The 13,296-nt window shown below is 33.6% G+C and overlaps 1 protein-coding gene across 1 annotated transcript; it reads left to right on the forward strand.

The window, feature by feature from the left end:
* Positions 1 to 4,132: 4,132 nt before the first annotated feature.
* On the forward strand, positions 4,133 to 11,370 carry LOC106426613 (transcription factor bHLH57-like). Its single transcript, XM_048769549.1, has 4 exons — positions 4,133 to 4,395; positions 4,798 to 5,226; positions 5,382 to 5,780; positions 11,013 to 11,370. Exons 2-4 carry the CDS (start codon positions 4,804 to 4,806, stop codon positions 11,121 to 11,123), a joined length of 933 nt encoding a protein of 310 aa, XP_048625506.1. The 5' UTR covers positions 4,133 to 4,395; positions 4,798 to 4,803; the 3' UTR covers positions 11,124 to 11,370.
* The last annotated feature ends 1,926 nt before the right edge of the window (positions 11,371 to 13,296 follow it).

A 13,296-nucleotide genomic window follows, 5' to 3' on the forward strand; every position in this document is an offset into this window, starting at 1 on the left:
CAATTAATTTGTACAATAATATATGGACACCAGGAAATATTTTAGATTTATTTGCAAGGATTCAAATGTACACCTGATAAATTTTTTTAGTACATTTACAAATTACAATATTTATATGGTAAAAAATTGTAACTTTAAAAGCTATTTATGTGTACACTATACTATGTACACAAATATTTTTCGTCCATGTGTACAATAGTTCGCATGTACATTAATTGATTTGTAGAATAATACATGAACACCAGATCATTTTTGTACACATATTGCAAGTTTCGTTATTTGTATTGTCAATATGATACAAAAACTGAGTCAATATGACCTACTCAACTTATGTAAATATGTTGTTCATTGATAACTCATAATTTTAGTAGGTTTTAACATTTGCATTTACCTCATTTAAATAATTTTGGGATGTATTTAGAGGTATTTTGTGCATATATTTGTTTATTTTTGTTTATTTGCATTTGGCAAAGTCTAAAGTTCACATTTGAAAGTTTTGGGTTAATTAAACATGACTTATATGCAAATTTGGATGTTTTGAGACAACAATGAAAACATTTAAAATTACAAGGACCAAAAGTGAAAATTAAAGAAACTTCATCTCAAAGTTCAACAATGGCGATCAACATCTCGATGCAACAGCGGCTTCGCTTTATAGTCCACCGGAGGTCACAGAGAGAGGCTAAGATCACGGCAAAGACGTAACATAGGGCATGACGTTGAAGCTCCCACCAAACTTGAGACACCGCAAAAGATAAGTCCCGTGGAAAAGAAATGATACTGCGGCGGTGGAGCTCGTTGTGGCTGTGATTTGCGGTGTATAATAAACATCACTTGACATATCCCAAAAGATAGATTGAATAATAAAGATACTGATTATAAATATATTTTATTAAAAGAATGTTATGAAAAAACAACATTTATTTTACAAAAAAAAAATGAAGAAGGGAAAGAAACGAAGAAGAAGATACATGGGACCCACATTTTTTATTTAGTTAGTTGATGACTAGAAAATGAGTTTGGTTAGAAAAAACTGTTTTAGTAGCACAAACTGCCTTATAATGTAATATTAAAACTTGAAACTGCTTCTCAGTGTAATACTTTCAGAATAAAAAAAATATTCAGTTTCCCAGAAGGAAACAAAAAGGAAAAGAAAAGGTATTTTCTTTTTGGATGAGAGCACTGTTGTTTGCCCTAGAGACCAAGGCACTGAAATCGAGTTGGTCTTATTAGGACACACTTAACGTTTGGCACCCATTGCCTCGCCCATGTGCATTGTTCGTCCTCTTCTACAAGGCTATATTCGTCAGTTTCACGTCGACATACCAAATTGAGAAACACTTAGACCATGATTAACCCGAAGTTTTTAGGGTAGGTTTCTTAGCGAAAGTTAAGAAACTGTTTCTTAACTTCCGCTAAAAACCTCATCCTAAAAACCCGGGATTAATCATAATCTTATCTTCATCCCATGAGGCTATTGTTCCAGCGAGATTAAAAGAAAATAAATGTAGAATTGAAGTAAAAGACATGAAAATCCTTTTTTATGGAGAAGTAATTATTTAAAGAAGAAGAAGAAAGAGAGGTTTGGTCTTCTTTTCAGATTCTGAAAAACACTGTCTTAATAAGAGTGAGAAGTACTGTTCATAGAAAGTGTGTCCCTACTAAAACAAAACTGTCTTCACTGCCATCTTCAATAATACTTTACGGGACCCCTCTCCCTCTTCGTCCTAGTCCCAACGCACCACCTCATTGCGTATATACATATTGATATAGTATATAAGCTTTGTGGATCCAGCCACTTCCTAATAACATTTACAGGTAGACATATGATAAGAAAACGAAATAAATACGGTTAATATGTAACACGAGTGTTGATAAAAAAAAACGTAACACGAGTGAAACCAACTTATCGAGTGGTTGATTCTTAGCCAAAAAAGAAGAATGGTTGAAGATGAATTTGTTTTTGATAATATTTTGAATTATCAAACAATTTTTAATAATATACCGTTGTCTTTATTGTTGGAGATAGGATTTGATCTTTTTCCTTGAAGCCCATTAAATTGGACGCAACTTAAAAGCTAAAAGCATCTCAAACCCTATTCTAAAACCGACTCCAAACTCTATTTTGTAGTAAAATCATCTCTAATCTCGCTGTAAAACCCATTCCAAAATAAAGTAATAGATATGATTACTCCAAATATAGAATAAACCAACTCGTTACTCCAAAATGGATTTGAACTTTTTTATTTATAAATGGTTCTCTCTCTATACGTAAATATTTTCGTTTTTAATAAAATATTATTATAAATAAATATATAAATATTATTTTACTATATATATTATAAAAATTACTGTTAATATTTCTTAATTATATAAATATTCATCTAATGAACTGTTTTATGCAACACAATAAATATAATATAAAACATAACCATACATATAAAAATAAAAGATAAACACCATACAAAAGATATATAATATAAAACATTAAAGTTCATACATATGAAAATAGACTATTTTGCAAATAGTATAAATGGAAGATGATATTACTAATTTTTTAATAAACATAAAACATAATATAATAAAAATATTCTATTTTGGAGTATAAAATAGAGTAATACATTGGAGCAAAACTCAACTCCAGAGTTACTCTATTTTGGAGTAGAAAATGAAATAATACATAAAGTAAAAAATGAAATAATACATTGGAGATACTCTCATGGTTCAAAAAAACTAGTTACCTCGAAAAAGAACCAACAAAAAAAACTTAGCAGATTTTGTCATATAAAAAATACAAGAGAAGAGTCGTCTAAGTTGATTATTCACAGTAAAAAAAAGGTTTTACCATTATATTTTTTAACCTAATTCTTTAACAATTTCAAAGTCTTTCTTTATCAATTTTAATCTTTTGTTCAATAGTTTTCCAAATCTTTTGATAATTTTTTTTTCAAATAACTTAACGATCGTCTATTTCGTGATATCTTGTTAAAAAAGGCAAACTCAGATTTAATATTTATCGCTAATGTTTATATATAAAGCTAACCATTTATCAAAGATTTTAATGTTTTCTTCCCATCAAATGATTCCCTAAAAGAAAAACAATTTCAAAGTTCAGAAAAAAAACATTCTCAAAAAAAAAAAATCTCCTTGTTTTGCATGTGAGCATCTATTGCCTCTGGCTGGTTTACGCTTTTTTTGATGAATGTAAAATTTTATTCAAACAAAAAAATTATTACATCAAATACAAATTTTGTTTCTCTATGAAATTAAAACCCGTACTAATGAAAGATTAGCCTATTTGGTCTTGCTCCAAACCATGTTATCAATCCTTCTTCAAAATGTCTTCAAAACCATGTTTACGCTTTCTTTCACACGTGAACTTTTTTTATCAAGAGAGATATATATTGATGGGCGACAGAAATTACGTTTCACATTGACCAGCGTAACAAAAGTAAAAATCCTTATTACCATTTCAAAGAGAATAACACAAAATCCAATGAAAACTAGACATCCACGTATGTTTCCCCATGATATATAGATTACTTAATACGAGTAAAAAATCACACATACACGTAAATATTCTACAAATACGACAATACATAATTGTATTGTTACGTATCTTATATATTAAAACAGAAGTCATAACTTTGATTCATGTGTGATTTTTTCAAAAATAGACCCAATAGATTTATTCCTAGAAAATCATGTTACATCTAATCTATAATCTTATCATCTAAATTTTGGGCATACTAGAAATTTTTATTGAGCTATCAATAGTTGAATTTAAACTATCGATGATCCAATGTATATGAAGCGAAAAGTTTAATTTTTTAAAAACCTTATAAATTTGTGAAATGTTACAATATCTTTGAATATGATAATAAAATAATATTTTACTAATCTATATATATATAGTTACGGTTTTAATAATGAAATAATAATCCAAAAATATATATATAGAAGAAGATACAAATACATGTAAAGTTTGAAACAATCTATTCAATGAAAAACATATACCGTAAATTTATTATGTTTTAAAAATTGATAGACACATATATATTAGTATAATATATATCAATTTAGAATTAAAAACCAAATTTTTATATAAAAATAAATGAAAACAAAAATCTGCGTCCGCGCGGATCGAGATGTAGTGTTTATTTTAATACATGCACCGAGCCTCTTCTTCTTCTCCCGCATTGTCTTCTCTCCTTTTATATATGTGAAAGCTGCATTTATTAACAAAACTATAGAAAGTGTAACACTCGAAAGGAATGTTTTTGGTCGAGAGGAAAGAGAGAAAAACGAAGAAGAAGAGAATGTTAATTTAAAGACCTATTTGAAGCTGCTAAATCCATTATAGAGAGACTCTTTAAAGCGTCAACTGATTCTCATGTAAGACTCTCTTGTAATTATTTTGACTTTTTTCTAATGAATTCTCATAGCTAGAATCTGTTTTGTGCATTTACTCTTACTCTCAGATGATTTAACACATTCAATGCAAAATGCTTTAAATTCATTGAAACAAAACTTATCTAAATATGCAACTTTATTATTTGCTCTCTCTCTCTCTGTGACATTCCTTATTTCTTACTACAAATTTATTGTTCTATATCCTCGTACCTCCTCTTTGTTTTTTTTTTTTTTTTTTTTTTTGAAACTACCTCCTCTTTGTTCTGTCTTAAAGAAACTACCAACCAAAACCATTAATATCTTCGAGAATCAGATTAAAGTTTTATGTTTTTTAAAACGGGTAACCTTAAAGTCCCAAAACTAATATTTTTGTCTTTCTTGAAGCTAATTATGGAGGGACTAATGAGATTTGGAGGATTAGAAGAACAATTCAGTCACATTTCAGAAAACGCAATTAACGAGAAGACCCCATTTCTGCAAATGCTACAATGCATAGAACCAGAACCAAATCAGATACTCCAGTCACTTCTCCAGAGCCAAACCCTAGAACCAGAGAGCTGTCTCACTCTTGAAACCATCAAAAGAGATCCGGGTCAAGAAGAAGACCCGGTAAAGGATCCGAAAACCGAAGACGGAGCAGAGGCAAAAGTCAAAGAAAAACGAAAACGGAAACGGACAACAGCTCCAAAGAACAACGATGAAGTTGAGAGCCAAAGGATGACTCACATTGCCGTTGAACGTAACCGGAGACGACAAATGAAGGAACACTTAAACTCACTTCGGTCTCTCATGCCTCCAACGTTTCTTCAACGGGTAACAAAAGATTTAAATATTTTGATATTAAAGATTTAAAGATTAAAACTTATAAAAAAAGATTTAAAGATTCGAAGATTTATATAATTTTTTATTTTATGAAAACATAAAAAGTTTCCATCGTAATGTTTGAATCTTTCGATGTTTAACGTTAGGGTGATCAAGCTTCTATCGTGGGAGGAGCTATAGATTACATAAAGGAGCTCGAGCAGCTTTTGCAATCACTAGAGGCTGAGAAACAGAGCGAAGGAGCTAGTGAAAATCCTAAAACGGCCTCGTGTTCTTCCTCTTCATCTCGTGCATGCACTAACTCTTCTGTCTCGAGCATCTCGCCGGCGTCTGAAGATGGGTTTACGGCGAGATTTGGCGGCGGAGAGACGGTGGAAGTGGAAGCTACGGTGATACAGAACCATGTGAGCTTGAAGGTTCGTTGTAAGAGAGGGAGAGGACAGATCTTAAGAGCTATCATCTCCATTGAAAACCTTAAGCTCTCGATTCTACATCTCACTATCTCCACTTCCTTTGACTTTGTCTTCTACTCTTTCAATCTCAAGGTAATTATGTTGAAAAATAAACTTGATTTGGATCAAACATTATTGGGTTAATCATGTGTTGATCCAAAACTTAGCCCAAATTCTAGAAAAATCATCCACCTCCTTAGAATAAAAATCTAGATATTCTCATAGAATTATCTAGATAATTATAATAAAAAAATCTTAGATATTATGGTAGAATTCTCTAGATTTATAATTAAAATATGTAAGATATTTTGTATTTTGGAGGCTATAAATACCTCCACTCCCCTTTCATTTTGCATCACCAAGAAATAAACAAAGCTTGTAACAAGTAATAAAAATCTTCTTCTAAGTTATAAAATCTTTCTTCTTCACAAAATTTCTTTCTCTTCAAACACTTTAAACACTTTCTCCATCTTTATAAAACTTTTCATTCCAACAAAGTGGTATCAGAGCCACAAGTTCCTTTTGAAGATGGCAAATAATGGTGTTCCCTTCCAAGTTCCATTGCTCACTAAGAGCAACTATGACAATTGGAGTCTTAGGATGATGGCTATCTTAGGAGCACATGATGTGTGGGAGATAGTCGAGAAAGGCTTCGTTGAACCGGAGAATGATGGTGGTTTATCTCAAACACAAAAGGATGGTTTGAGAGATTCAAGGAAGAGAGACAAGAAGGCTCTCTGTCTAATCCATCAAGGATTAGATAAAGATACATTTGAGAAGGTTGCTGGAGCAAAGACATCCAAAGAAGCATGGGAGAAGCTTCGGACATCTTACAAGGGAGCGGAACAAGTTAAGAAGGTACGTCTTCAAACTCTAAGAGGAGAATTTGAAGCATTACAAATGAAGGAAGGAGAACTCATCTCAGATTACTTCTCAAGAGTATTGACGGTTACTAATAACCTAAAAAGAAATGGTGAGAAGTTAGATGAGGTGAGAATCATGGAGAAAGTTCTTAGATCATTGGATTCAAAATTCGAGCATATCGTCACCATTATTGAAGAGACAAAAGACTTGGAGACTATGACAATGGAGCAACTTCTTGGATCACTACAAGCTTATGAAGAAAAGAAGAAGAAGAAAGAAGATATTGTGGAGCAAGTTCTCAAGATGAGAATTGATCACAAGGAAGAAAGTGGCCGAAGCAATCTAAGACGTGGTGGCGGTCATTTCCGAGGACGAGGTTGTGGTGTAAATGGACGAGGTTGGAGACCATATGAAGACAACTTCAACCAAAGAGGAGAGAATTCATCAAGAGATCGTGGAAGAGGAAACCCAAAATCAAGGTACGATAAATCAAGCATCAAATGCTATAGTTGTAGAAAATTTGGACATTATGCTTCTGAGTGCAAAACTCCAAACACGAATAGAGTTGAAGAGAAGTCCAACTATGTTGAAGAAAGGACTAAAGAAGAAGATATGCTATTGATGGCTTACAAGAAGGATGAACCAAATGAGGTTCACAAGTGGTACCTTGATAGTGGTGCAAGCAACCACATGTGTGGAAATAAAAGCATGTTCGTGGAGCTTGATGAATCGGTGAAAACTGATGTGGCTTTAGGATGGAGATATTCTCATCCGCTTGAAGAATGGAGATCATCAATTCATTTCCAACGTTTACTATATTCCAAGCATGAAGACCAACATCTTGAGCCTAGGACAACTCTTAGAGAAAGGTTATGACATTCGACTAAAAGATAATAGTCTTTCTTTAAGAGATAATGCAAATAATCTCATCACAAAGGTGACAATGTCAAGCAATAGAATGTTTGTCCTAAACATTCAAAATGACATTGCACGATGTCTCAAGATGTGCTACAAGGAGGAATCTTGGCTTTGGCATCTTCGATTTGGGCATCTCAACTTTGGAGGCTTAGAGTTACTTTCCAAGAAAGAAATGGTGAAAGGATTACCTTGCATCAATCATCCAAATCAAGTGTGTGAAGGTTGCTTACTTGGAAAGCAATTCAAGATGAGTTTTCCAAAGGAGTCGGAGACAAGAGCAAGAAAGCCACTAGAACTCATACATACAGATGTATGTGGCCCAATCAAACCAAGTTCACTTGAAGTGTTTGAAAATTTCAAAAAGTTCAAAGCTCATGTTGAGAAGGAAAGTGGTCTTAAGATCAAGTCCATAAGATCAGATCGAGGAGGAGAATTTATGTCCAAGGAGTTTCTGAAGTATTGTGAAGATAATGGCATTCGAAGACAGTTGACGGTGCCAAGAACCCCTCAACAAAATGGAGTAGCGGAAAGAAAGAATAGGACAATACTTGAGATGGCAAGAAGCATGCTCAAGAGTAAGAAGCTAGCAAAGGAGTTGTGGGCAGAAGCAGTTGCTTGTGCGGTTTATATATCAAACCGTTCTCCAACAAAGAGTGTTTTAGAAAAAACACCACAAGAAGCTTGGAGCGGAAGGAAGCCTGGAGTCTCACACCTAAGAGTCTTTGGAAGCATTGCTCACGCTCATGTTCCAGACGAGAAGCGGAGCAAACTAGATGATAAAAGTGAGAAGTACATCTTCATTGGGTATGATGCTAACTCCAAAGGCTACAAGCTCTACAATCCTGAAACAAAGAAGACAATCATTAGTCGGAATGTCATCTTTGACGAAGAAGGAGAATGGGATTGGAGATCAAATAATGAAGACTACAACTTCTTTCCATCCTTTGAAGAAGAGAATGTGGAGCAACCGAGAGAAGAGCCAGCTACACCACCAACTTCACCAACAACAAGTTCTCAAGGAGATGAAAGCTCAAGTGAAAGGACTCCACGTTTTAGAAGTCTACAAGACATCTACGAGGTAACCGAAAATCAAGACAATCTTACTCTATTTTGTCTATTTGCGGATTGCGAGCCTATGAACTTTGAAGAAGCCCAAGAAAAGAAGTCATGGAGAAGTGCAATGGATGAGGAAATCAAGTCGATTCAAAAGAATGATACATGGGAGTTAGCTTCACTTCCAAATGGACACAAGGCAATTGGTGTGAAGTGGGTGTACAAGGCAAAGAAGAACTCTAAAGGAGAAGTTGAAAGGTACAAGGCAAGATTGGTGGCAAAAGGCTATAGTCAAAGAGCCGGGATCGACTATGATGAGGTATTTGCTCCAGTTGCTCGCTTAGAAACGGTTAGACTAATCATTTCATTGGCAGCCCAAAAGAGTTGGAGGATACATCAAATGGATGTCAAATCAGTCTTCTTAAATGGAGATCTTGAGGAAGAAGTCTACATTGAGCAACCACAAGGCTACATAGTTAAAGGAGAAGAAGACAAAGTCTTAAGGCTGAAGAAGGCGCTTTATGGATTAAAGCAAGCACCAAGAGCATGGAACACTTGGATTGATAAGTACTTCAAGGAGAAAGGCTTCATCAAGTGTCCATATGAGCATGCACTTTATATCAAAACTCAAAACAATGATATATTGATTGCATGCTTATATGTTGATGACTTGATATTCACTGGCAACAATCCGATTATGTTTGAAGATTTCAAGATGGAGATGACAAAGGAGTTCGAGATGACCGACATTGGATTGATGTCATACTACCTTGGCATTGAAGTAAAGCAAGAAGAGAATAGAATCTTCATTACTCAAGAAGGCTATGCTAAAGAGGTGCTTAAGAAGTTCAAGATGGATGACTCAAATCCAGTTTGCACGCCAATGGAATGTGGAGTCAAGTTATCAAAGGAAGAAGAAGGAGGGAGTGTGGATCCAACACTCTTTAAGAGTTTGGTTGGAAGCTTACGATATCTAACGTGCACAAGGCCCGACATCCTACACGCAGTTGGAGTTGTGAGTCGATACATGGAGCATCCAACAATAACTCATTTCAAGGCAGCCAAGAGGATCCTACGCTATATCAAAGGTACAATCAACTTTGGCTTGTATTACTATATTTCTGACGATTACAAGCTTGTTGGATATAGCGATAGCGATTGGGGTGGAGATGTAGATGACCGGAAAAGCACAAGTGGCTTCGTGTTTTTCATTGGAGAAACCGCTTTCACATGGATGTCAAAGAAGCAACCGATTGTCACCCTTTCTACTTGTGAAGCGGAGTATGTGGCAGCTACTTCATGTGTTTGCCATGCTATTTGGTTACGAAACTTGCTAAAGGAGTTGAACCTACCACAAGAGGAGCCAACAAAGATCTTTGTGGATAACAGATCGGCAATAGCATTGGCGAATAATCCAGTATTCCATGATCGGAGTAAGCACATCGATACTCGTTATCACTACATAAGAGAATGTGTTACCAAGATGGATGTGCAATTGGAGTATGTGAAGACAAATGATCAAGTAGCTGATATCTTCACTAAGCCACTCAAGCGAGAAGACTTTATCAAGATGAGGAGCTTACTCGGAGTAACCAAATCAAGTTTAAGAGGGGGTGTTGAAAAATAAACTTGATTTGGATCAAACATTATTGGGTTAATCATGTGTTGATCCAAAACTTAGCCCAAATTCTAGAAAAATCATCCACCTCCTTAGAATAAAAATCTAGATATTCTCATAGAATTATCTAGATAATTATAATAAAAAAATCTTAGATATTATGGTAGAATTCTCTAGATTTATGATTAAAATATGTAAGATATTTTGTATTTTGGAGGCTATAAATACCTCCACTCCCCTTTCATTTTGCATCACCAAGAAATAAACAAAGCTTGTAACAAGTAATAAAAATCTTCTTCTAAGTTATAAAATCTTTCTTCTTCACAAAATTTCTTTCTCTTCAAACACTTTAAACACTTTCTCCATCTTTATAAAACTTTTCATTCCAACAAATTAGACAATCTTTAATCATCTCTTAAATAAATAGATCAATCTTCCTTATCAAATTTGCAAGTTACGCATTAATATTATTATGATTATTCTTGTTTAATTGGCAATTGTACTTGCTCAGTTGATTATAACTGAAAGATTAAGGAATCTGCATTTAGAAATATATGCATGATTTTTCTCAAAAAAAAAAGAAATATATGCATGATATATGCCTAACATCATGACATAATATCTTACAAAAAAATTTCAGGATAGGGATACATTTTTATATTAAAAATAGAGTAATAAATATTACACTTTATTTTTTAAAAAAATATTGCACAAAAAGCATTTTCTTTAAAAAAAATCCTATTTTCTTACATTATAAAATTGAAAATAAATAAGATTTGAATTTCTTATTTTAATATGTAGTTCATAATGAAAAAAGGTAATTATTTGAATTTTGGCGAGATAAAATTATTCTGTTGCCTTTGTGAATGCAGATAGAAGATGGGTGTAAGGTACGATCAGCTGATGAGATAGCAACAGCCGTTCATCAGATCTTCGAGCAGATCAATGGTGTAATGATGTGGTCAAATCTCAGTCGAGCTTAGCTGACTTCCGACTCTTTTTCTTCCTTGTAGTGTGTGAAGCTTTAGGTTACAAAAAGGAACGTAAAATAAATAAAGCCCAAATTGAATTTTTTTGAGGGGTTTAACCATTTTTTAATTCCTTTTTAAATCAATCTCAGGGTTGTGCATTTGAATTTATGGCCACTTAAAATTGTTATTTGCCTGTCATTTTGTTGTTATTATTGCCTGTAACTTTCAAAATAACCTATGGATATTTTTTACTTGTCTAGTTACTCTAGTAGTAAATGCTAAGAATTCGACTCCGTTATTAAATGGTTACGGAAAGGGAAACAAATACAATTAAAGCTGAACATCATCATTACGTAAGAAAAAGTCGTATTCAGTCTTCTTCGCATTCTCTTGTTATTAAGATTTTATTTCGGTGTAATGGTACTTAGGGCATCATTCTCGGTAATTCTTAATCGAGTTGCTTAGTGGCAATGATCAAAAAAATAAATCAAAATTAAGGAAAAAGTGAAGGACGTGGGTTAATTAAGAACTTTTCGATGACGTCCTTAAAGGCACGTGGCTTAATGAGATCGCTAGCTCATGTAACGGTCTTGAAGATTTCGCATCGAAGATTCGGTGAACGGCGTTGACGATGATGACGATGATGATGACTAATGCTACGGGACCGGATACGAATCCGATGAGGAAGAGATATCAGAGCACCACCACCTAATCTGTACCGGTCGTCATGCCACCTGATCCCTTCATCGCTTCCACTCCAACACTCTCCACCAATAATCCCCTCATACTAAATCTATCTCCGACGCCGGCGGTGGATTTATCGTCTACCCAACTTACTGTCGTCGTCGTCGCCATCGTGTCTTCTTCAATCCTTTTTCCTTGTTTCAAAATTTTACAAAATGTCTTACCAATAATTATCATTTTGCTTAAAGTCTCATTACATTATCCTTGAATTACCAATAATAATAAAAAAAATCTAAGAACTCAGATAAAAGTCCCACCACTAATCTTGCTCTTATATCATCCATGCGTCTGACAATTCTACGCTCGATTAGAAGGACCACCTCCACCTATGATATATATAAATCAAGATTTTATATAGCTGTTTACTAAAATGACACTAGTTTTCACTTTTTAACTTTACTTAGAAAAAGTTCTTCAAAAAAAAAAAAACTTTACTTAGAAAAACGATGAGAAAGGTGGCAGATAACATTTACTATTCCAATGTTTCGAAAGTATCACAAAGGGGAGTCTATGGTCAGAGCTAAGTCTCATTGACACATCCGTCTCACTTCTATCTAAAACGTAAACTTCAGCCTACTTACTACTGCTACAGATTACGTTTTCAGTATTTTAATCATCTGTTTTGAAAATAAAATTTACAGAAGCGGGAAACCTATTCAGAAAATTAATAAAATGACAAAATACGTGAATAATAATATCAACCCAAAAAATATTATACCGACAGCAATTACACATTATTGAAATATTGTGTGCAAGACAAAATCAGACGTCTGACATCATCCACTGGCAACAACCCTAGATCTCTTCCAAATTTTATAGTCAAAGTCAAACCATTGGTAAAGTACAGATAATTTTCCGAAATAAAAAGAAAATAATTACTGAATGATGTGTACTATTCTTTTTGGGCTCTATAGAAAGTCATAATAAAGAAAGTTAAAGCCCAGTGAAGCTACAGATAGAGGGCCTAAGCCCAGCTTAGATGAGCCGAACGTTCTGCATGGCACGTTACCACATCATGTATTGACCACACACACCCCCATGTGAAATTAACGAGCGAGTGTATGTTTCATTTTTAAGCGACGCGTGGTGTTTTCTATTTTAGTAAAGACTAGTATTATAGCACGGGAAAACTTTTCTGCTATTTAAATTATCTTTAAAAAAATCGTAATAGTTTTATTTTTTGGTTAATAATAATTGAACTTATTTAAACACATTTTTTGGAGCTGCATACCACCTAGAAATATCATATCTGATTCATCAGTTTTATGTGTGTTTATTTTGTAATTAAGTCTTCTTAAAATAAATTTACTTAAAATTAATGTAATAAAAACCATGAAACTAAACATGTATATAAAACAGTTATTTTTTTATAAAAGACTTACAAAAGTTTTTAAAATCCTCTAATACACTCTTTTATAAGAAAACATAAATATGTGAAATA

This window comes from Brassica napus, chromosome C9, assembly GCF_020379485.1.
Source record: "Brassica napus cultivar Da-Ae chromosome C9, Da-Ae, whole genome shotgun sequence".
Taxonomy (NCBI): domain Eukaryota; kingdom Viridiplantae; phylum Streptophyta; class Magnoliopsida; order Brassicales; family Brassicaceae; genus Brassica; species Brassica napus.